Genomic DNA, 26539 nt, shown 5'->3' with positions numbered 1-26539 from the left:
TTATGTATTTTTTTTTTAAATAATAATCAAGAGAAGTAATTACTTTTTAATTTGTTTAGTACAAATCTATTAAAAGGAGCCTATAAGCACCCCTATTTAACTATTTAAAAAAGGGAAATAAGTCATGAAAGTGTTTTGAACGTTAGCCTATCTTTTACACTACAGCTTGTGTTTTAAAAACAAAGGGAAAAAGAATATACAAGAGCGTGGGGTGGTGTCTATAGAATAAAGATAATCCAACCGTAGCTACAGTATTCTTTTTACAAAACAACCATCAAGTCAAAAATGCAAGAAAATTAATTTTTTTAACTATAAAAAATTGATTATGGTCGGCTGTGGGCTCTTAAATGGCGTGCCCCCCCCCCCCCCCCCTGTTGCTTACATTGTTTAGTGTTTTTTTTTTAAAAGCATTAAAAAACACTTTCTAATTCTATGTCTGTAACTGTTATCATCCATCAATAGTTAACATTCAAACTATTTTGTTGCAGGAAACGTTTTTGCCGATAGTGAAGAAGTTAGGAAAGTTCTTCGCGACCATTTCACAGATGGAGACGACCAAAATCCAGTGTCACTTGGTGAAATTAGAGACACTTTAAAAAAAGAAAAAGCCTTTTCAAAGTTGAATGAGTGGAGCAACCCAATGCTAAAAGACTACTTGGAAAAGGAGTTTCTCAATGTAGAATTTCAAACATCAGCAAGCTCTTCTGGCAAAAATAAACGGATGTAACACAATAGATTTTTTTACATAAGACTTTACATTTTACTAGCTCTGATTTTAAGATCGAATATAAAAATACATCTTAATATTTAAAAAAGGGTATAATAAACGTTATAACAAAAAGTTATAAATATATTGCTACTTATCAGAGATCATATTTCCTGATATACTTTATTAAGATATCTTTTGCCTCTAGTGTATTTGAAATACATATTTGAATTATTTCTGTGTTTCCCTATTTCGATTCTGAATGGTAAAGTTCATTTATTTCAGTGTCGTAAAACACATAAGGAGGCTTTCAGGAGAAATGCAAGCAGATCAAATTATGCAACCACCTGTCTTAGGTAAGAAATGTGTATTTTCTCTTGACTGTTAAGTTAAAGATATTAAAAATTAGGGCAATGATGAATTGGAGCACAAAATTGAATTACAAAATTAAACTACAATATTTACTGGAACAGATAAGATAAAATATATAAGATATTATTTCTCTGACGGCCATTATATGAAAATCGATGGGTTTTATTAGTTTGAACTACTTTATTAAACCAATCCGATTGTGTAAAAGTAAATTAATGGAATTCTTAACTTATGTTTTTTTTAAAAACATACTCATATAAAACTCTAACAGCTATTTCATACTGAATAGTTTTGTTTTGTTTTGTTTTTTCAAAGTATATAAATCTTTATTTTTCAAACTGACTACCACTTGCCAATAGTACACGCCTCTATAATTTACACATTTAAAACTGTATAATTTTCTGTCTTTATGATTAAAAAAAAATGGAATGATGGAATAAATTTGCCACAGGAATCCAAAATTGATATTTTTAATATTTTTAATTTGCTAAATTATTCGCGTTTAACCGCTATGTTTGTTTTTTCTTTTTTCTTTATATTTTAAATATAAAGAAGAAGCAAAGTCTGATCACGATGTTGCAGATGACACAAATCCGCTATACGAGCATCCTAGGCGATTTTGCGCAGATGTAGATGTCACAACCAAATATGTAAAAGGACGATGCTTTGATGATGTCTCATCTCATGTTAGAGACAAGAAAACAACTCCTATTAGAAACTACCATCTTGTTAATCAATCACAAGGAGAAGATGAAATGCTAGAATTCATGGGGTCCAAGCTAATTCCTTTTGTCTCCGCCTGTATGAATGAGAGAAAAAACGGTACACTTTATTTTGGAGTATGTCCTAAGAAAGACGACACATACAGAGCTGGTGAAATTGTTGGTGTTACAATCGATAAGGATGAGGTCGGAAAAGAAATTGATAATAGATTACAGACTTCATTTCTAAATGAACAAACCAAATATACTAAAGCCGTCAGACATCCCAAATTTATTCCAGTAGTTTCTGGAAGCAGCAGTACTGCGTCTTGGGTTGTTGAAATTGACGTGGTGCCATCAATTTCACTTTTAAACAATGAAGTCATTCAAACAAAACTACATCTCTTAAAAATGTTTGCAGTAAGCAACAAAAGACAAAAAAGAGAGTATGGTATCTTTAAATTCTCAGCAGACGGAAATCCATATGTTTTACCTGCATCAGATGCCATTAGCTTCATCCGAGATATTTCCGAAATAGTACGACAGCGAAGTGAAGACGAACAAAATCAAATTAAAAAGATTCCAAAGTCATTTAATAAACTAAATCGTTTACTTACTGGAGGCTCGGATCAAGGCAAAATTCTAGATGATATTTACATTTTCTTCATGCTTAGTCCAGTTGATAGCTATATGGATCAAGATTTTCTAAATAAAAACATGTCTTTTATTAGAGATCTCGAGCCGGAAGTTGTGTTTGATTTTGATCCCGAAGGCCATACTAAAGGTATTTATCATACTTTAGACACGAGTAAAGAAGAAATATTTAATGTCTACACTTTAGATAGATTTAATAAGGAAAGCGAAAATCTAAATTCTTTGCGTGAAAATTTGCAAAAAGATGAATATACACAGTGGGTTTTTTGTAATGGCTATGAAAACATGAAACCGATGGATAGCACACAGTGGGCACAAAAAAGATGGCGTCTATTTAGTGAAGCCTTCAGGGCGTTTACTGACACTCACGGAGAGGAAAGAATACTTTTAATAATTTGCTTGTTTTCAAAGACCTATGAAACAATGATCCCTGCCTGTTTTGAAGCATTACGTAGCCTTCCTAAGGGATGGATTCTTCTTTCAGAAAATGAGGATAATGCGAAATTATGGCAAGATAAAATACTGGGGTATAATATATTCGAAAAGCTGGAGCTGGACAATAAAAGTGTTGTCGACATGGCCTGGGGGGAAATCAACACAACCGTTTCACAAATTACAGAAACAACAAACCAAAATTTTGAAGTTTACCTGCCATGTACTAAAGGAAATGCGACACATATACCACCAAAAAAACTAAAAGAATGGCACGATATTGATATTTTGAATTCAGGAGACTTTTGTTTGGAAAAGAAATTAGAACAAATGGTCGAACGTGAATTCTATTGTGGCGAAAAGGTAAGTTGGCTAAACTTTTGGTTTAATAATCAAGTCCTTCAGAGGGATATACATGGTAAACTGAAAGATACAGTTGAAGATTTACTGAAGGGCGAAGCCAAGGATGAAAGAAAAGTACAGTATATAACTTTATTGCATGAACCAGGAGCCGGAGGAACCACTGCTGCCATGCATGTTCTTTGGGATCTTCGTACAAAATATAGATGCTGCCGTGTTAAAAATATCAAAGAAAATACAAGCGAACATTTAGAAGAAATTTGGCTCTACAAAGAAGATTCTAGAGCTCGACCACCTAGACCACTTTTGGTTCTGATCGACTATGTTGATGATGATGAATATATCAAATTTAAAGGGAAGATGGAAGAACATGGTCGTAATAATTGGAAAAATTATGAGGAATCATTCGACATATTTTGTGTTGTTATTGAATGCAGAAGACAAACTAAAATTCGTCCGCCTTTTGAACCGAACAAAATCGCGCTATTACATAGTCTTTCGCCAAGAGAAATTAATTGGTTTAAGAAGGATAAATCAAACCTAAACAATGTCCATGACCTGTTTGCATTCAACATTATGCGTGAAAATTTTAACCAAAGCTATATTTCTGATGTTGTTAATAGATATTGTGATGATATAAAAGAAAACAAAATGGAAATTGAAATTCTTCGAATAGTTGCCTTTTTCAACTATTTTTCCACACAGTTTGAACCAATTAAAGTGTCTTGGCTTGACACTTTATTTAAAAACAGAAAACCGGATGGCGAAACTGAAACAATTGACTTCATACGTGACGTTAAATGGGAGGCAAATTTAAGTTCAAGTATACGATTTTTGATGAACATATCAAAATACTCCAGAAAAAAGCAACCAAGAAAATGCTTGAGGATAATAAACAAAATGGTTGCAGGAAAGATTCTAGACTACCTAAAATTAAATACTGTCAAAAAGACTAGCCAAATCATGCTGGAGCTCTGTGAACCAAATGTGTATAAACAAACTGGTCAAGATGCAGATTCTTTTAGAAAAAATATTATTTATGTGGCTAGGAAAAGAGAAAGCCAAACAGGAAAAAAAGAAAAATTCTCTTCATTTGTAACTGATGTTATTAAAGGAGAAGGTGCTGATATTGCAGTTAAAGTTTTAATTCAATTGTATAATGTCAGTAAAGATGCTTTTATAGCACAATTAATTTCCCGAGTTTACATGGAAATGCAAAACTGGAAAATGGCTAAAGATTATGCTGAGAAAGCAACGAGTTTACAACCTGAAAATTCCTTTCTTTGGGATACATTTGGCAGAGTGTTTAGTTCAGAGCTGTCAGATTTAAAAGAAAATGATCATTTTGTAGATGAAGACATTATAAAAATCATTAAGTTAGGAAATGATGGTTTGGAAAAATTCCAGAAAGCACAGGAAGCAAGTGAAAAAGAAATGACAACTTCCGAAAAAAATAACATGGCTGGCTACTACGGAGAACTTGATTTAATAAACACATTGCTTGATTCACTTAAGTTACATTCTGCCTTCAAAGAGCATTCAACTCTTCATAAATATTTGGTTGAGGAAAATTACTGTCCAGCGGAGCTTAAGTTTCTTGATAACTACAAACTTTTCTTGAAAGGTTTGGCATCTAGGGCTAGGCAAGGAATGAGACGCCTGGATGAAGAATATTTACAAGTTAAAGATGGAAGTGGCCAAGAACAAATAGTAGCCGATGATTACAGCAGAAAAAATTTTCCTAAGCTAAAAGCTAATCTGGATTATTATTTTGAAGAAACTGTTAATGCTTTCGAAAAAACAACTATGACTGGGCGTGATTATTGCGCATATAAGTTAAGTTATGCACAAACGTTGGGCGCATCGTCGTTAAACCAAATTTTAGAATTAAAAAAGGAAGGAAAGTTTGAAGTCATGATGCAAATTTATGATTTATTGAAAACAAATATGGAATCACAACATGTCACCTTTTATGATTTTAAAGCCATTTTGGATGTACTCACAGTATTGATTGTTAGTTATAGAAAACCAGCAGGTCTCACTTTTCAAAACATGTTGGACTGGAGTAAAAGATTCTATTTTATAGAACAACCTAAAGAATCAACAAGGTACTATCTAGAACCAATGATGTATTTTGTTTTATACAACTTTCCTACAGAGGAGAGAAATGCACATGATATCTGCCCTATTTTGGATTTTAAAAACGCCTTGGAGAAACTGAGGGATCAGTTTAAACGGAATCACCCTAAACAAGATATGTATATGTTTCGCAAAAAAGAAACAACTCTATTTTTTCTTGGTAACGGGTCTCCATTACAAGATATTGTACCTCAAGATCAACTAGAAATCATGAATGATTTTAACTATAAAGAAAAGTGGAATATTCCTGAGTTAAGAAAACATCTTAGAATGATGACTGGTGTGCTTTCCAATGATGGCGAAAAGGTTTCAACAAAAATAATTACAAAAGATGGCAATAGATTTACTTTAGAAATATCAACAGCGTACCACGTAAGCACATCAGTGATGAAGAATAAAAAGGTTTATTTTTATTTAGGATTTAGCTTTTCAGGACCAAAAGCTTTTGGGATATCTTTGGAAGAACTGGGAACTACCAAGAACACAGCTCATGGTGAATCTCAAAACCAACAAGCAATGCCTACCTTCACACGGGTATCTAATCGTCGGAAAAGCAACAAAAAATAAGATATTCATTAACATTATCTTTTAAGATAACCCTGCTATCTGTCTTTAAACAGTACATTCTATTAATATTGTAACACCATCTCACGGTACTAAACAAATTCGCCTTTCAACATCTGTTTTTAAGATGACAATTTCAACGATCGTCGAACCCACTGATGATAAAATTTCAACGCGAATTTCAGTTTTTGTATTATAACATTTATTGATTATGTATACAATGGGAATTTACACAATAATATTAATATTAATATTTTTCAACAGAAAGATTAAGAGAAACTTACGCAACTTATTGAGTATGCCTACTTGAAAAAAATACAAAAGTATGGCAAACAATTATATGTTTTTTGTTAAAACCGTTTCAATGATAAAAATACATGTTAAACAATATTTTAAATATTTCACTAAAATTATTTTTGTTACTTTTTTCACTGAAAATGTCCATAAAATGTGTACATTGTATGTAAAAAAATGAATCAACCATAACAATATAGATCTTAGCGTTTGAGACATTAATTTTGTATTAGTAGTTTGAGGTTGAAGAAACGTCTTGTCCCAACGACCAATATGTCTAATGTATCCGAACCCGACGATGGGATGCACTAGGGTAGGAAGCAAAAAAAATGGTTAACACTGGTAACACGGGTGAGAGAAACGCCGGATTCTTTAACAGGTTCCAGTCTGCTTGCCTAAAGAGCACTGCTTTAGTCAGAAATAACCGCAATAGAGAGACAGATACAAGTTCGAACTAAAGTTAATTTTGAATTGCCTTTTTTTAGTGTTAATATAAAACACAGTATTGTTATTACTAAAAATCTGAATAACATTTTAGCAATCTCTATTGTATTTGAAAACAATTAGTTGTATTGTAAAGAATTATTTATACATACATGAAATGCAAGCAGTAGCTAATTGAGCTTTTTGTTATAAATATATATACGAAAATTGATATATTTTATTGCTTTTATCTGTTTTCGATTGTTTAAAATTGAAATGTATGTATTATTTACATTTATTTGCTTGCATCAATGCTCTTAACGAAAATATCTATATATCTTAACATATTTCAAAATCATTTTATGCATTAACCAATAACTTATAATAGTCGTTCTCCATTAATGGTCTCACCATTCTATATGGCCCCAACTTCTTTTGAAACAAAGCATGACATTAAGTTTAGTATCATTTGACATATGCTGCAAAAACATTTTTAAAAACTTTCAATTTCTTTTTACTTTTTCCAAAATGCAAACTGCTTAATCATTTAGTTTTTTTAACAATCCATTATGGCCTTATTACACTTATTAAACACTTATTAACGAAAAGTCGTTTATGTCCATTATTCCGAATTTCTTTTCTTTTACTCAAACGTTGTCATTTGTTGTTGTTGTTTTTTACGCTTTCTTACAGTTCTAAATTAACTACATTTCCATTGTCAGAATCGAGTGCTGCGTAACTAAACGGTGTTTTCCTTAATCATTCTAAAAGTAACTTATATATTAGTCCTTGGCTTATGACATACTTTAGAGACCTTTACTAAAACTCATTCTTCAAAACGATAAAACATAGTATTCGCTAATACACTATATAAAATTATCCTATGTGTTCGTAATTAACTGACTTATTCTTATATAACACAAGACATATTAGAGCATTTTAATGTCTAGTCCGAGCACATTTTTAAAGTCAGCTTTCTTACAAGAGATTTAATAGATACATCAAACGTTAAATGTTTAAAACGTATTCGAAACAAAATTAAATAAATAACTGTTACCTAAATCGTAACACTGTGATTTAATATTTCTGAGACCACAAAACTGACTTGTCATTATACCTTTGTATGTGTATTTCTTTGATAGTTTTCAATTATTTTTATTTTGCGTTTTAATAAGTGAATCTTTTTTTTTTTATTTCTTTACATAATTGCATTTACGACTAATTGCTTGAAATTATAATAGAAAGTTTACTTAAAGAAGACTAGGAACCATTTTACAACTTAATATTATCGTTTTTACTCCTTATTAACAGCAGACAGCGATGGTTCAAATATTCGATTTTTTTATGCAAATTATAAATGGCCTTGAGCTGAAAACATCATGAAATCCCTTTAATTAATCCTGGCTTTAAATTTAACCCATGTTTTTCAATTGTAAAACTGCTTCTACTGTTAAACTGCTTTATTTATTCTTCTTTAAAGCCTTTCAATAAATAAAATAGTTATTATTATATTAGAAATATAAACATTATTTTAAATAGCTAATATGTATAAAAATAAAGACAGAAAGAAATAATTATTTTAAAAAATATATGGATGGGAATTGGTGTATGTTTACACACATCTATTGGCTATATATATATATATATATATATATATGTATATATATATATATATATATATATATATATATATATATATATATATATATATGCACTTTTAAATCGACTGTGGTTTATTTTGTTAACCACCCACTGTTCTCTGTCAGCTTTTTGTTTTGTGATTTGACTAGCTGTATTTTAAGAAAATAATGATGAATGTAAACATCAATATCTACATAAAGAAAATGAATAACTTTTATTTTTTATTTTAAGTTCAAGCACAATTATTTTCATTATTAAGAATGTTTGAATATTTATCTTAGTTTCGGCAAGTAAATAAAATATGCAAATATATATATAGCTTATACTTAACTTTTATTATTAAATCATTTGACTATTTTCTTTAGATGTGAAAGAAAAAAGTATATATATATATATATATATATATATATATATATATATATATATATATATATATATATATATATATATATATATATATATATATATATATATATATATATATATATATATATAGTAGAACTATTGTAACACTATTAAAACAAAAATTAATAAAGCACATATAATTATAAATAATCGTTATCAATATTTAGTTTATTATTATTATTATACTTAACTATATATAATTATTAGGATAACTGCAGAGTTATTGGAAGTACGACAATTCCACAACATAGATTACTATTGATTGCTTCAATAACTACCAAAATTATCACCTATGGTATTTTTTGTAAACTATTTGCACTTCTAGGGTAAACACAGAAACATTTTTTCGTCCCTTCACTCTGAAGAAAAAGTGTAGTAGGCCTCATAATTAATATAATACATTGCTTTGAAGGTGAAAAATAACATGTTCTAAATTTTGCAATTTGCAATTTGTTGTAAAATGCAACTAGTGAAGACTTCTATGGTGTAAAAGGCACAAGGTGAAAAGATCATAGCTGAATAACAGGCAGGCTTTAGACAGGGACGCAACACAACTTAATAGATCTTTAAACTGTGGGCTACCATGCTCAAATACAACATAGGCGTAAATCTCATAGAAATATAAAAAAAATTATACGAGAGAGCAACCAGCACAGTAGTTTTTAACAAGACTATAGGCAAATTGTTTAGAACAACAATTGGCGTTAGGCAAGGCTGTTTGCTCTGTCACATCATTTTCAATATATACCTAACAATGATTATCGCTGACGTCTTGGAAGACCATATCGACTGTCAGCATCGGTAAACGAATTATTTGCAAACTACGATTCGCTCTTGACTTAGATGCCAGTGCATGTAGTTAGATCGCGAAGATTGAATTAGTAGATAGATTGGACGGAACATCAATATCATACGTCTTGGAAATCCACGCCGACAAGACTATGGTCATGATCAACAACCCAAATGTTATAGTGGCAGATATACGTTTAAATGGCTAAAGATTGGAGGAAGTTCATTCAATTAAGTAACTTGGCGCCATATTATCCGATGAAGGAACGAAGCAAGAAATTATTGCATGCAGTGCACAAACAACAACAGCACTCAGTAAACTAAGAAACATTTGGCACGACAACAACACTTCTATTGACACTTCTGGTGGTGTCTGTTCCTCTGTATTTATACGTATTTATACGATGCATGGACCCTCAATGCAGACCTACAGAGTGTAATCCAGGCCCTGGACAGAGTTTCCTGGGGATCTCATAACTAATGAGGGAGTCCTGGAAAGGATCAGTAATACGATGATTGCTCCCTTTGGGAGTCTATTGAGCATAATCAAAACCAGGAAATTAAGTTGGTATTGGCATGTCATGAGATAATAAACCGGGAGTAATCTCCCCTAAACTTTCTCGAATATTTTTATATAAAAAAACAGGGGATGGGAACTCGGGATATAGTTATGATTTTTAATCCATTTTAAATACTTAAACTTTTAAAAATAGAATAGAATCTCATAGAAAAAAAGAATTGCGCACCAAGCGAATGCCAAAACAAAATGTGCATAATAGTGCAGTATATTATTAGTACTTTATTAATTTACATGCATTTTTTGAGAAATCGGAAATAGCGTAAATTACTACTTTCGGTCAACGGAAATTACTCACAATTTGAAAGAATATATGGGATTAGATCTTTTACTTACATGTGAAATTTCATTTATCTATCTTTAATAGTACTCAAGTTATAGGCTTTTGAAAAATTCAAAGTGAAAAAAGTACCACTTTCGTTTATTGGAAATCGCTCAAAATTTGATACGGATCTACGATTTTAATAAAATACTTATATATGAAATTTCATCAACCTAGCTGTAACGGTACTCAGGTTATCGTGTTCTCCAGGTGTAGCCCATCTTTGTGGTTTCAGCTTCCAGGTGCAGTCGCCAGGTGTTTTTGCGCTTACTTTTAGGGTTCCACTTCAATGTCTGCCTGGTGATATTGGTTGGCTATCTGCGCAGTGTGTTTCCTATCCAACCCAATCTTCTTTTACTTAATTTCTAAACCTACCGAAAATTTTACGGTCATTTCCCATACGTGTGCGATGTTGATGGTGTCGGGGGGTGGGTCTACGTCAAATTCCCTAAAGATACTTGGCGAATGCCGTTTACCGGAAGGCCGATTTTACAAATGGTCACTTGCCCGAATACGTCAAAATCGCGAATGGACACTTTCCAGAAGGTCGTTTGCCCGAAAAAAAAATAAACTATATCATAAATTATAGTACATAAATAGACATTCTTAATTAATTCAATTTTGACATTTTGATAATCTGCATAATTATAAACATAAAAACAAATGTTTTTATATTTTAAAATTTAGCTTTTATTTTTGGAAAATTGAGAAATTGCTGTGTGAACGCCTTCTGTGTAGGTTATTCACCCTCCGTAATATTAAGGTACAACACACCTCGCCGACCGCCAATATATCAGAGGCTTCGCGGTGAGCTCTCGGGAGCCAGGGGGGGGGAGGGGCAAACACTAGTTAAAGTATATATTTCATTTTCATTTCGTTCAAGGTAAGGTATGTGTACTTCAAATGAATGGCAAATATGTAGGCCTACTCGGCTCAATTAAGAAATTTCTGCTTGAGAATGTCGATGTAACAAAATACATTTTAAGACTTGTCATTCCACAACATTCTTGTTTAAGTTAGAAGTAACACACTTATTTGCAGCAGTGTTTGTGTAGTCCTACATAAGGCTCTAAACTGAGAGGAACACAGCACTGTTGTTCAAGCTTCTGACACGACAAACATTAATAACGGAAACACAAAACAACCGTCTGCTAGACATTGGTTAAACAGAACTCATGCAATTGCAGTGGAACTAACTGACCGGTCACGTGAGACGGTCAGCTGACCACTGAAGCATCAGATGGGAGTAGGTAGATAGCGTAAGCAGTTGGTCATTGGAGCAGTAGGGAGAAGTAAAGTGCTAGTAAGCAGTTGGATAGGAATAGTAGCGTTAAACAGACGTGTAGAAAGAAGTTGTAGTTAGAATAGAGATTGAGATTAGTTAGAAGATCGTTGAAACAGTAGAACTAGTGTGTAATACAGTAGTGTAAGGTAAGGTTCCCCTTTCAAACCTGACTATAATACAGTAGAGTAATGTAAGGTTCCCTTTTCAAACATGACGGCCTATAGGGCAAGTGAAGTTCACTTGATTCTGTGACCTCGGCATATGAAGAGATAGTGTAGTCAGCACTATGCCCAGCCGCCTTTACTCTCCCTAATATCATATATTCAATTTTTTTTAAATTTAAATGAACAAGCTCAATTCATATTATTATATTATTAGGGTACTATGGTTAGAAAGGAAAAAAATGCACATGTATTTAATATATATAATATGGGCAGTGGCGTAGCCAGGATCGTCTCAAGGGGGGGTTCCAATTTTTACCCGGGGACAAACTTTCGATTTGCACCCCCCACCCCTCAAACTTTCGATTTGCACCCCCCCCCCCCCTCAAACTTTCGATTTGCACCCCCCCCCCCCTCAAACTTTCGATTTGCAGCCCCCCCCCCCCCTCCTCAAACTTTTGATTTTCAACCCCCCCCCCTCAATCTTTTGATTTACACCCCACCCCCCTCATACTTTATATATCTATACCGAGGGGTCTATGGGGGGGGGGGGGGTATGACCCCCCCCCTAACCCCCCCCCCCCCCAGCCTACGCCACTGAATATGGGACTTTTATTATTATAATACGTTCACTTAATTATATATTATTAAATTATATTTCTTAACTTGTGTTTACATGAATTTTTTGTTTAGATCGTGTAAAATAAGCCTATAAGCTTGATCTATACAATATCGAGCTAAAACTAAACCTAAAGTTCAAGTTGATATAGTCAGACAAGCTTAAGTCGTCTCAAGCTGATGACATACACTTCCTGAAGTAAGGGAGGTAATTCTGGCATAAATATTTTAAAATGCAAACAGAGTTTATCTCTTAACATTTTCGGCCTCAAATTTTAGGCTTGACGTTGGTCCTCTAACAAATGGTGTCGCTAGGTCAGGTGCAGTGGCGGAACTAGAAAAAAAGGGCCACCCCGCAAAAACATTTTTTAGGCCCCCCCCCCCCATATATATATATATATATATATATATATATATATATATATATATATATATATATATATATATATATATATATATATATATATATATATACAAACATATAAATACGAACTTATAATACTCATTACTGGCCTGTTCGGGTTTTGAGACAAAAAATTATTTCAATTAAAACAAATTACAACATCATGTCATGTGTGTAAGTGCGTTAGTTAGTGTGTTTTGTGAAAATTAGTTTTATTTTAACTCTTCTATAAAATCGCACATTAGTCGTTATAAAGAATATAAAACATGAAAGCTTTGTAAAAGTAATGGTGTCTCATGTTTATTTTATTTTTTTTGTATTTATATTATTAATTTTAAATTCATTTTCTTTTTGTACAATATGATTCTTTATTCAATACTTTATGATAAATAATAATTAAGAGAAGTAATTCCTTTTTAGTTAGTTTAGTACAAATCTATTAAAAGGAGCTTATGAGCACCCCTATTTGACTATTTAAAAAGGGAAGTAACTCATGGAAGTGGTTTGAACGTTTGCTAATCTTTGATAAGTTTGATTGTAGCAGAAAGAGGACTCGGCTTTCACTGTGGTTTAAAAACAAAGGGAAAAAGAATATACATGAGCCTGGGGTGGTATAGAATAAAGATAATTCAACCGCAGCTACGGTAATCTTTTTGCAAAACAACCATCAAGTCAAAAATGCTAGAAAATTATTTTTTTTAACTATAAAAAAAAATATTATGGTCGGCTGTGGGCCCCTAAATGGCGTGGCCCCCCCCCCCCCCCCCCCCGCATTGCGGGGTCTGGCGGCACTGTAGTTCCGCCCCTGGTCAGGTGTCACGAAATGCGGCACCTCATGGTGTCATACCCCCCCCCCCCCACCAAAGGAAAAAAGTATAGGCTATAAAATTATATATATATATATATATATATATATATATATATATATATATATATATATATTATATAGTTGCAATAGGTGACACCTCGCTCTGATTTAGCCAAAACACATTATTTCAATCCAGCAATAATTCAAGTTGAAAAAGCAGATTATTAGAAACGTTATCAACCCACCCCAGTTATTGATTGATTGACTAATCACTTATTGAAAATAAACATCTTAACTTTTACCTCCTGTGTAAATGTTGCAGTTGGTGCCAGCTTTAAAAATAGCTTTGAAGAGTGTAAAGTTAATAGTAACAATGTTTATCTGTTATTTATACAGCTGGTATCCTCCTCCCCCCCCCCCCCCCATTCCCCAAACCCCAGCTTGTCGGGATCGTCAATTTGTACTTAGATACGTTTTAACTCTAATTAATCATTGATTGAACTGAAAGAAAGCATTTTCTTCTATATATTTTTGTCTTGGTGTCACCCTCCCTCCCCCAAATGGTGTCCCCCGGAGCGGTCCGCACCCCTCCCCCCGCCTCGCGACGCTTCTGCCTCTAAATTCAACTATTCTAATCAATCAATTTAATCAGCAATTAAATACTTAACTCTATTCATCTTAACTGTGTAAGATTGTTTACAACTTCCTACGGCGTCGATCAATTATAAATCTATTGTGTGAGCAAAGATTAGTTTTTGGATTAGAATAGATTTTCCCGCTACATAAAGAAAACACGGCGCAATAGCCACCGCGACCTTTCAACCTCTTCTAGGTCTTCTGTGATTGGTTATTATATTTAGTTTCTTTCAGACTATGACGGTAGGCTGCGTCAGTAGTTTCATTTTCACTTTGTAGTTTGTCACAATCAGAAGTAGGTTGACGGTGAATTGGAATTTCACTTAGAATCTATATTGTTTTTTGTCTTTTTTCGTCCGGTGCATAAGTATTAAGTATGTATGTGTTTCTACAATATTCTTAATTATACACTTAGTAAATTACCTAGCCTACTTAAATTAATAAAATTAGTGTAATCTATCGTTTTAGCTAGCGTAATCAATTTGGCCGGTGCTAGATCTAGTAATGTAGGGATAAAGTAACTAATGAATATGGCTCAAATATGAATATATTTTTGCATATTGTATTAAAATACTAAAGATAATTGAATATTAAATCACAATTTAAGATTAAATCAATAAAATTATCATGAAATTAACGTTTAACAACGATGTTCCAGATACTAAATTTGCTATAAAAAAAACAGCGGCCATCTTAAGAAAGTATTATTTTGAGTTATTTCCCCTTAATTTCTATTTGTATGGAAATGTATTGCTGTTTGCTGTTAAATACGATTGTCTTGTTTTTAAATACAGAGTATGCGTTTTTTTTTTTTTTAGTTTCTGTTCTTTAAACAATTAAATTGACTGACAATAAACATCATCAGTTCTAGAATTATTATTATGAGATGCAATTTTTATAAATTAAGGAAGTCCCGATTTTTGTAGAGCTACTACTACTTGATCTAAATCTAATGTTTATTTAACTTTTAGTTTGAATTAATTGTTATTGTTTGCTTGCTGTTTTCATTTCATATTTTCATGTCTTTTTCCCTTTAATTAGAGATTTAATTTTTAAAAATGACGTCACGTTTTTGACCTCTCTTCACCTTAACCCCCCCCCCCCCCCTATTTTCGCCGTCACGAAATAGTCATAACAAAATTTACCTTTTTGCCCTGCCTGTTAAAAAGTCAAGCCATAATTCAAAAGAAAAAGAATGTTGTCAGCATGTTTGTATTAGGCGAAATACATAACGTTTCATGTTTCTTACCCCTCCCACTTCCCACGTAAAACGTCGGCTCAAAACCAGTTACTCCGCCCCTTCAGTGCACGATGTCATTTATGGTAGATGTCAAGTCCTAACCTCCAATATACATCTTGAATAACCTTTTTTGTCAAAATGTTGATACCAAATACCCAAAATGAGTGATATGGAGTTGTGCACAAACGATGTCACATATGCTATGCTAATGTGACGTCGATTTACGCAGGATCGCAATTTATTACCTATAATGAAGGGGTGATCGGGGGGGGGGGGGGGGGTGCGTGACGTCAATTATGGAAGACTTCTATAAAGCTGTGCTCAATGAAAATGAGTAACATAAAGTGTTCGTTTTCATGCATACCTTTGCTCATAACGAATGATCATAACTATTGCAAGCCTGTTGTCCTAAGCGGTGTTAAACAACCTCAGCACATCATCCCCGCCAAAAAGGGCCTGCCACTAAATGCCTATCGACGAAAATAGGCCGCACTATATTGTCCCCAAATGAAGTAACTTCTAACAACAAGGCTCAAACCAAGTAGCTCCTGGCAACAATATTCGACAAGAGTCCAAGACAGTTATTGGCTAAAATTGAACAAAACAAAAAGTTTCGCGACATGGGGCATAACAAACGATCAACTCTTAATACGACAGCAGCTAATGTAAAGCCAAAGCTCAGTATAGGCTTGAGTTTAATATAGAAATAGTCTTAGCAGTGGACAGCCTCTAAGGCGGTGCATTAGGAATACGGCCGTCGGCTAAATGCCCGAGTCCGACGATATCTGAACATCAGTTTTGTCTTTTATGCGGAGCTAAAGGGGGGGGGGGGTGCCTGTTGACAACACCACTAGCGCCGCTTATGTCCACATATCAATCACAAGTTACGGAGCTTAATGGACAGACGAAGTGTATAGGTGGGACCGGGAGCCTGAATGTATTTACGGAAGCCGCTGTGTCACGGGCATTTTAGAGCTGAACGTCTCATAGCAGCAGGTTGCAGAAATTAAAAGCACGTGACTTTGTATAGTAAAGGGAGAACATCATGCCACTGTAATAAATTAAACACCAATATAATTCACCGAACTAAAGTCATTTAGATCTATTCGTCGCTAAAGTCTCAACGCCATAGTGCCTGTTTTGATTTTTTTAATTACGCGGTATCTCTTTCTTTAACATTAGCCTAATGACAAGTGACGTCACGCGCGCCGCGAACTTAGTGATGTTTTGCTTACTGATGATGAAACAGCGGGGTTGAGAAAAATGACGTGTTTATTTTTTTAAACAGACGAATACGTGATAGATTCTAATTTTCCTATGAACTATAGGTTGATCTAGTTTGTTTTTTTTCTAGAGGGAGATATCACTATATAGTCAGGGTTCCCGCGGCCTCCTGAAATTCCAGGATGTCCTGGAATTCTCCTGGAATTTTAACATTTCTCCTGAAATTTTGTAATATGTCCTGGAATTTTACTCGCATCGATAATTTTAGCGTATATTTTTTTCGCGCGTTAGATTTCTAGGTAATCAGATCTGACCGCCCGAGTAAAAATGTTCTGCCTTTTCAATTCTTCGCGTTACAAGGCATACATTTTAAAATATAGACCTAAATCTGTCCTTAACATGTGGGTTTGGTTTAATTTTTTTTCTCACGTCTTTCTATGTGTGCGGCTCTGTTTAATAGGTCTGGCTTTTTTTTTTAAAATGGAAATTTCAAGTAGACCTAGGCCAAAATCTATTTTTTGCGCAGCTAATTTGAATCTACAGTCCGATAGGCTCTAGATCTACTTTCTATTTTTACATGCGTGTTGTAATACTACCACCCTCCCATCCCGCATCTCAGTTTCTTTCCCACGACAGGGTGGGGGAGGGAGGACCGCTGGTTGGGTATATAAAGTGAACTCTGTGTGACCCGCTAGTGATGTCATCAGCAGTATACTACAGGCCAACTGTAAGCTCAGATGAACTCAAACTGACCCCGCGCGACCGTGTCTAGCTGGAGGAAAAAAATACGCTACCGACAATTAAAAAAACTATCTGAAATTCTATTTTTGGCTGAAATATTTAAAATTTTTCAAGTATTAGGGGGTCGTCCATAAATGACGTCACACTCGTAGGGGAAGGGGGGCCCGTAATTTTGTGACGGTGTGTGATGAGGGGGGGGGGGGGGGTTTCAGATGGTGGGGACGTCACACTTTTGCATCATAAAAAGCAATGTTAGATTGTTAGAAAACGAATTTTTGTCGTTTTTTGCGTTTTAGAAAACTGTTTTAATAAATTGCAATAGGAATTGATCGAAATACTCTATGTTGACGGCGTTCTGACAAGATTTTGGAAAAATATCGATGTTTTAAGAAAAAATCAACATCAATTTTGAGAGGGGTTGTAGACTGAGGTGTGACGTCATTTTAGGGGGGGGGGGTGTCTGGCTTTTTGTGACGACGTGTGCCGGAGGGGGGGGGGGGGGGTAAAAATCGTAAAAAAAGCGGGACGTCATTTATGGATGACCCCTTGCCCTTATTTCCAAAATACAGTTTATTTTTAGTAGGACAAATCTAAGCTACTCAGGTTGATCTACTTGTTCATTAAATGATAAAAAATTAAAATTACAGTTAGGCTATTTACTGTTGAAGACACCCATTTAAATCACAACTAGAATACCCGTCATCCGTTGGATAACTGTGGGTTTCGGGGGTCATCCATCAAAAAACATCACGTCTGTCACTCAGAGGCATAGCGAGCCTTCCCGGCGCCCGGAGACAAACTTTTCGATTTTAAACCCCCCCCCCCCCCCCCCCCAAGATTTCGATTTTCAACCCCCCCCCCCCCCTCAAACTTTTGATTTGAACCCCCCTCAACCTTTCAATTTATTTTTCCAAACCATTTTGGCGCCCCAACATATGTCCCCCCGCCCCCCCCCCCCCTCCACCTTCCCCCGCCTCCCCTCCCCCCCCCCCCCCCCCCCCCCGCCTCCCCTCCCGCACCCCCCCCCCCCCCTCCTCGCTACGCTACTGCAGTGTCACTTATCGTCACAAAAACAGACCCCACATTCAAAAATATGTTTATCTTTTAAAAACACCGAAAACGCCGATTTCGGACTATCCCTTCATATACTGACGTCACAGGTAACCTACTGAACTCTACTTCACCTGCCCAGTGTCTCAGACAACATGTTTTTATCGTTTAAAAAACGATTCCAGCCGAGCATGTCTCTGACAACACTATCCCTTCATATGCTTATGAAAAAGAAACAGATGAACTCTACTTCACCTGCCCTGTATCCTGCCAAGTTCAGATAGGCAACTTTATCATTCACATCTAAAAAAAAAAAAAAAAATTGAAAAAAAATATCATTGACATATTGGTCTAGAACCTGTACCACCCGCTTGAGAGCGGACTACGCTACAAACTTAGCTATTTACTCGTGACGTCACAAATGAATTTTTATACTATACTTTTGAGTCTCCGCGCATAGATCTAGATCTAAGTCTAGTAGTAGAATCTAGTAACTTTCAAATTAAATTTTATCTTAAATTAGCCAAACAAAGATTTATATAAAATAATTAAGGCCTGAAATAAATTCTAGATGTATTAAGGCCTGAAATAGATTCTAGATGTAGAATTTACATTAAGTCTAGATCTAGAATTTACATTGAGTCTAGTGACCTACATCTAGGCTAGATCTAGATAGATCTAGATCTAGGCTAGCTTCATAACTTTCCTTCGACAGCTGATCTTTAGATCTAAAGAAATTTATCGTAAAACTAAATGAAAAAGACAGTTGAAAATTGATATAATTGTTGGAACGTAATAAATACAGCAAACGGACGTATTGTTTAAGTTATAGCCGGCAGAAAATTAGCTTTGTAACGCGTTAAACTTTTGAATGGGCCACAAAGTCTATGATGGAGTCCGCCATTTTTATTGTACCAAAAAAGTAAACACATCAAGGGACGTCACTATCCCCACAAAGTTTATTCAAAGTATTAACATTTTTAAAAAAATACGGTTAATTTAACAATGAATAAATCAATAAATTAATTAACGTCTTTAAATAAATTTGTGATTAACAGTCTGTCTTAAAACAAAAAAATTTCTCTACCTACATACTATTTTACAGCTTTCCACGATGAGTGCAACCATGAGCAATAGTCAATCAGGCAAACAAACAAACAAACAAATAAATATTCAAACATGTAAACAAACTTGACTTTTAGTAGTATATAGATAGATGCCATGTCCATTTTTAAAAGACAAGACATGGTTTCAGCTGTTCTGTTTGTTTATAATTGACATTGTTAGTATGGATGATGACATTGGTGAGGGGTTATGTCACTTGACACTGGGATATAGCTATGATTGCTAGGCTCAATATGTTTCTCAGTAGCAAACATCTAAATTAATTTATAATTATTTTACTAAGTGAATTTACTCACACTATTTCAGGAATCATTGAATTGAAAACAAAAGTGCAAACATATAATTGATTAACATTTTAAATTAGTTTATTGCTGAAATTGTTTTCTAGTATTTTTAAAGTTGTGAAATTTTACTTTTTTTTGGGGGGTGGGTGGGTGGGATAATAAAGAATAACTGTTATTTTCAATAGTCTGTTTACATCTCTGTATAATTTATTTCTTTTGTGATAAGGGAGGGTGGGAAATTTATGAGATCAATTTGTGACCACAGGCCTTAGAACTGGTGCTGGGGAGGGGGGTTTATAAACAGGCTTAATTTATGGACAGTGAGTAGTTTAAGAAAAGTGTCACATTTATATATTTAACTACTCATTGGCATAAGTGGGGGGGGGGGGCACCCTGATGAAAAGGGATACAAATTTTGTTTACAAAAAGCTCATTTATGCTGAAGTATTGAATTATACACAGTCAAAGTTAAGAAAATAAACTGCTACAAGACTACACACTGATTCAACTTTTCTCTACCTCAATTGTGTAGTACAAAGATAAAAATTGTTACAGGATAGTGTCTGGTTAAAAGTGCCACCAAATTTTCCAAAGGGGGGGGGGGGAGAGAAAGGAGAGATAGCAATTTTATAAATAACAATTTATAAATGGGAGGGGTGGGGTGCAAAATTGAATCTACTTTAACTAAACTAAATGGTTTAGAAACAGTTACTTTTAAAAATTACAAATGCTTTGCTACATAGCATTTTATAAAGTCCACTTCCTATTTAAGAAATATTAAACTCCCTTCCATTCAGCGCGGGGTTGAGTCGTTGTTGCTTTTTAATAGGTTAAATTATGTCCTGGAATTTTGGTTTTTCTCCTGGAAAACTCCTGGAATTCTCCTGGAATTTCAAGTTCACTTTGGTGTAGGAACCCTGTATAGTGGGTGTTTTTTTGTTTTTGTAATAATGGATGGTGGGGAGGGGTAATCATCGACTATTGAACAAATCAAAAACTGATGAAAGCAGAAGGCAAAGAAAAAAAACCATGTAGTATTCAAGTGTAACTAATTAAAAATTGAAACCTATAATAATCTTAATTCAGAAAAAGTGTAGGCCTAAGACTAACGTCTACAGACAAAATAAGCAACTAGGCTTAAATGGATCGCCCATAAATGACGTCATACTTTTCCCGATGAATTCTCTTTCCCCCAATCGTCACTAAAAGCAAGATGATGATTTAATATCACATCGCAGTTCTACTAGATTCTATACTCGAACCCTTAATCACAATTTCTAACGAAAACGAATATATTCTCCATCATTTTTTTTTTAAATATTTTATTCCGTCCCATGTTTTGAGTCCAACGTCATGTATGAGGGACATGGATGACCTAATAATTGACAAGTTCATCAGTACAAAAGAGTTTAATAATGTTGGACCTCCCAAAAGTTTTTGAGATCTTGGATGTACATACATACATAGCCTTCATTTCAATTGAAATTAAAGATAAGAAGACGGCCCTCTGTCCTTCTCATATTAAACAAGACAGCTATGTAAATTAAACAACAAAGTCAACACAATATACATACGCATAGACATTGAATCAAGGGAAGCTACTCTAAATTTTATTTGGAAATTTTAAATTTTAAATTGTTTTGGTCACTGATTGTTATTTTAAATCCATTATCTGTTATATTTTGTAAAATTTGACTTAGGGGTCATCCATAAATGACGTCACACTCGTAGGGGGGAGGGGGGGTCCGTAATTTTGTGACGATGTGTGATGAGGGGGAGGGGGGGGGGGGGGGTCAGATGTTGCGACGTCACATTTTTGCATTATAAAAAAGCAATGTTAGAAAACGAATTTTAGACGTTATTTCGCGTTTTAGATAACTGTTTTAATAAATTGTAATAGTTTAGACAAGATTTTGGAAAAATATCGATGTTTTTAAAAAATTCAACTGCAATTTTGAGGGGGGTTGTAGGTTGAAGTGTGACGTCATTTTAGGGGGGGTCTGGCTTTTTGTGACGACGTGTGACGGAGGGGAGGGGGGGAGGTAAAAATCGTCAAAAAAAGCGTGACGTCATTTATGGATGACCCCTTAAATAAACTTATTTAAACAAATATATTCATCAGTTACCTCTCCCGCATATTACTACTGCAGCCGAATTGATTACACTAAAACGATAGATTACCTTAATATTATAATTATTTAATATAATTATAAATCCATGATTATCTGATTCTTATCTATTATTATACTATTATATCTATGACTTCGATTCTAATGGACACAAGCGAGAAAAGTCTCAAAGGTATTTGAGAGGTGCATAAATTAATTTAAAAATCTTGCACGGCGTAGTTACAATTAATATGGTTATAAAATCCTGTCTGTCTGGTTTTTTTCGGACTTTACTAAAGATTGGACGTTTTTGATGTTTTTAATATTTTCGGTAACTAAATAAAAATTAAAAAAAAAGCAAAAACAATTTGGTTTTCACGTGTAATGGCGACATAAACAATGGCATCCTGCTATTGGATAGGCCGACATAATTTTATTGTACACATTGTAAGCTAAAAATAGAAAACTAGGTCATGGGGTTTTAAATTTGCATTGTTATTTAAAAACTTGATCTGCAAAGTTTTGTAAACAAATAGTTATCGATCGCTAAGTTACTGTACAGCCAATCAATATTTGTCTTACGAAAGTGAAACATCCGGTTATAACTTAGGCTTGATGGAAGGAATCTCGTCAACTCGCTTGTCTCCATTGATCTCGACTATGCATTATCAGTGTATCCAAACTATAGGCCTACTATTTTAACCACAAATAATAATCTAGTAGTAGGTCTAGTGTAGATTCAGTGGTAATGCTAAGTCTTTTATTCGCACTATTCAAAATCGAAGCTAGTCATAAGTCCCAAGTGCGCTAAATTTTTCTATTTTTCTGTTGTGTTAATGATTTTATTCATTAGTTTGCTAATTAATGAATTAATTAAATACTTATTATCGGGTATATTAACAGGTAAGTTACTAGGCCTACTACGGGCTACTACCTAGATCTAGATCTAGCTAACAATTTCGAATTTAGATATAGAAGGCCCATTGCTTTGTTTTAGCTTTATACGTTTATCAGCTTTAGAATATGATTTCAGTTTTTTTAAAAGTGTATTGAATCGCCATCGAGGGCTAAATTACGCGAAAATGTTAGCGATAAACAACGATGCTTGAGCCAAACAACGATGCTTGAGCCAATTAAGATACAAGAGTAGTTTCCCTTATTATTTTCTATTCGCATGATTAATGTGTTAATGTTATTAAATAAAACTTTCTTATGTAAAAATATATTAAAAAGCATACTTCGCTATAAATTTTATTTACATGCGTAGCAAAAACAATACATCCAAGTAGAGCTTCTTCCAGACATCTCTTTCGGATGTTGGGGGGGGGGGGGGGGGGGTGGGGGGTGGTCAAGGGGGAAAACTCAGAAAGAAACACTGCATCCAAAAGTAAAGTTTTGCGAAATCTTTTTTAAACAGTTCTTTGTTTTTTTTAACCAATAAAATTATATAATTATGATCGCAACTAATTGGAGTTTGTAGAAATTTGTAAGTTTAGGTCTTGTAATATTTTTTTTTTAAATATGACAAAAGCGTGACGTCACTCCCTTTTTCCTTATTTAGCTCTGCCATTTTAACTTTACGGTGGAACCTTGAGATATACATTTTTAGACAATATGCTTTTCTGTGGCAGCGAATAGACTTTTATACTTTATTTTATTGTTTAACTTAAATTGCAAGTTTTTCAATTTTCAGTCACAATATATGAGAAACGAGTCAACTTTGAAACTGCTTTCACACTCTTATACACAGCTGTAAACAATGCCAGTTTGTGAACTGCTTAGTAATGGATATTTTAAATGTCTTAACAAACTATGGATGGATGAAGAACTGTGTGACTTTACAGTTCAAATCGATGACGTTTCTATTAAATGTCATCGCGTCATTCTTGGAGCGTGTTCGTCATTTTTTCTCGGACTTCTGAGATCTGGAATGAAAGAAGCCAACGAGGGACGTGTAGTTCTACAAGATATATCAGCCTCCACCTTTCAGTTAATCCTGAAAACTTTGTACACCGGTGAAGACGTGTTGAGTCTTGACAACTTCATAGAAATCTGGCACGCTGTACACATGCTTCAAATCGGATTTTTCTTAAATATGTGTGAAACATTCGCAGTCAATAATCTAAAGCTGGATAACTTTGAAGAAATATACTCTATTGCTAAACTTTTGAATGCTAGATCGGTAAGCGTCCCACTTAATACGTTTATGCTTGAGAACTTTGATGCTATTTCAGAAACAAAACCAGTTTTTGAACTTTCGTTTAAAGAATTTCAAGATTTGGTTGAAAAGCCTACGCTTAAAAGTAGCTCCGAGTATAATGTGCTACAGAGTGTTATAAAATGGACTGAATACAATCCTATTGCACATAAACCTGACATAGTTAACATCGGAGATGAAGGGAAAAGGGATGAAATAAATTCAGAACCAGTCAAAGATCCGGCTAGTATTCCACAGGACACTATACATCAAAAGGGTTTGGGAGACATTGAAAAAGCCGTAAATGAAAGTAATGGTAATGTAGAAAATGAACAAGGAGACTTAAAAGAGAATAGTGAAGCCACTAAATCAGAAAAAGGTGATATTCAGACGTATATGCAACCAGATAGTATAATGAATTCTCAAAATTCAAACATTGTATATAAAAATGTATGTAATGATGATAGACTCAAGAGACTAAGAGAATTATTAAGAACTGTCAGAATCTCTTTAATAAGCCCATCTTTGCTAGTGCAAGTCTTAGAACATCCGCTCATTAAGCTCATTGACGAAGCAAAGCAAGAGATTGTTTCTGCAATTTTAAACGAGACAACTTATTTTCGTCACGGACAGTGGCCAACGACCGGCAGATACAGAGAGTGTTACGAATATGGCAACTATGGCTGTTTTAGCAGTTGTGGGTCATTAGATTGTATAGATCCTGATGATGAAAAGTGGTATACGCTGAACAAGTGTGAATCGTTAAAACGAAACGTCCAGCTAGTTGTGTTCGACAACGAACTTTTTGCAACTGGTGTACAGTCAGCCTCTCAAAATAAAAGTAAAATGTTTCTTTACTATGATAACTCGTGGGCAGAGATAGCGGAGATGCCTGGAAAAGATCTGCTTTTAGCAAGCAATGACAACCACATATACGTTACAAACGTCATTGAAAATATAATATATAGACTGAGTCCTAAAAGGAGGATTCCGAAACTAGAACACTTTATTCAAGTTCCAAAAGAAAATGTTATAAAACATGTTATGAGCTACCAAATTTATATGCTCATCTTTTGTACTGAAAATGTCAATGACATCGATGAAACAGCCGTCCATATGTTAGACCTTCAGGCCAAGAGCTGGACAAGACTGAACAACCTCGAGGGATCAGCTGAAAACATCATCAGTTTTCGTAACGACGACAACCACTTTGTACTCCAGACAAATGGTAGCTTGTGGTCTGTAAGAAATAATGTCAATGAAAAGATTACGTTTACTCATGTGGCCAAACTGTGGAGCATCAAAAAAGTCATGTACGGAGCTGTTGTCCATGGTAACATTTTGGTTTTGTTTGGTGAAAATCCTGAGAATGATACCGATGATTCAACAGAATACGAACTGGGCAATATATTTCTATCTATTCGCTATTGGGGAAGAGATGGTTCCTGCTCAAATTTTATACCTGCTGTTCTTCTAAAATCGGGCTGTACACCAAAAGTTATTAAGTAATATGCTTAAGTAGTTGATGATTTTCAACATTTTACTTTATAAATAAAGTTGTGTCAGTTAATAATAATTCATTACAATTTAATTAATAATGTATAGGCTATTTAATTTCTCAAAGTAATTGTTTTTGCTTATTACCAATTACTTGACTGTTTTAAGAAAACCATGTATTTATTTGTAAATTATTAGCATTACGCAAATACTGCAAATATATGATGTTTTTTATGTGTTTAATCGAGTGCGCAAGTGAAGGGAAATAAATAAGCATCCAACCTGAAGATTTAGTATGTTGTATTAGATGAAACAACAACGATCACAGTCACATTATGCTTACCATTTACCTTTAAAAACCGTATGGAAGTATTTTCATTAGAAGTAAAATGGCTCCTACTGATCAACACCTGTGCTAAATAAAACAACACGTTTGGACAACAATTTTTGTGAGCAATATTCTGTTTGTCTACCTATCTAACTGCCAAACATATTTTAAATTTATAGACCTAGATATTATATAGTTGTTTATTAGTAAAAGGTGAGGCTGATTGAACATTACCTGATTTTGACTAAAAACTAATTAAAATTTATAACTTTACTGACATTTAAAAAAATAAACGTTAGAAAACAAAATTAAGGCTAGTATTGTGAAACAGATTGTTGGGGGTACTTCATAACTTTATTTCATGTGACTTGACTCTTCTCCTTAAGCAATGACAGATCTATCTCAAGAAAGTACAATCGTTGGCAGCTATTAAAAATAATTCTAATATTAAATCG

At 34.1% G+C, this 26539-nt stretch overlaps 2 protein-coding genes across 5 annotated transcripts in view; both read left to right on the top strand.

Annotated features, from left to right (window-relative positions):
* The window catches only part of LOC131951213 (sterile alpha motif domain-containing protein 9), a 19357-nt gene extending 10789 nt beyond the window's left edge, over positions 1–8568 (top strand). For 2 of the 3 annotated variants that reach the window (XM_059313552.1, XM_059313551.1), the window contains exons 5-7: positions 489–723; positions 992–1062; positions 1631–8568. In XM_059313552.1, the coding sequence (XP_059169535.1) occupies positions 489–723; positions 992–1062; positions 1631–5931 (4607 nt within the window). In that variant the 3' untranslated portion in view covers positions 5932–8568. The remainder of the gene's footprint in view (positions 1–488; positions 724–991; positions 1063–1630) is intronic. The other variant, XM_059313553.1, reaches the window with a different exon arrangement.
* A 5987-nt stretch (positions 8569–14555) lies between these two features.
* On the top strand, positions 14556–26038 carry LOC131951216 (kelch-like protein 41b). 2 transcript variants are annotated; one of them, XM_059313556.1, is made up of 2 exons: positions 14556–14664; positions 23756–26038. In XM_059313556.1, exon 2 carries the CDS (start codon positions 23822–23824, stop codon positions 25766–25768), a length of 1947 nt encoding a protein of 648 aa, XP_059169539.1. In that variant the 5' UTR covers positions 14556–14664; positions 23756–23821; the 3' UTR covers positions 25769–26038. The 2 variants fall into 2 exon arrangements, with proteins under 2 accessions (XP_059169539.1, XP_059169540.1); XM_059313557.1 differs by having other exon boundaries at positions 14615–14657.
* Positions 26039–26539: the final 501 nt, after the last annotated feature.

The sequence above is a fragment of the Physella acuta genome, unplaced genomic scaffold (genome assembly GCF_028476545.2).
Source record: "Physella acuta isolate Inbredline_101_S28 unplaced genomic scaffold, ASM2847654v3 ptg000804l, whole genome shotgun sequence".
In the NCBI taxonomy this organism is placed as follows: domain Eukaryota; kingdom Metazoa; phylum Mollusca; class Gastropoda; family Physidae; genus Physella; species Physella acuta.
This window is presented reverse-complemented; position numbering and strand designations above follow the sequence as displayed.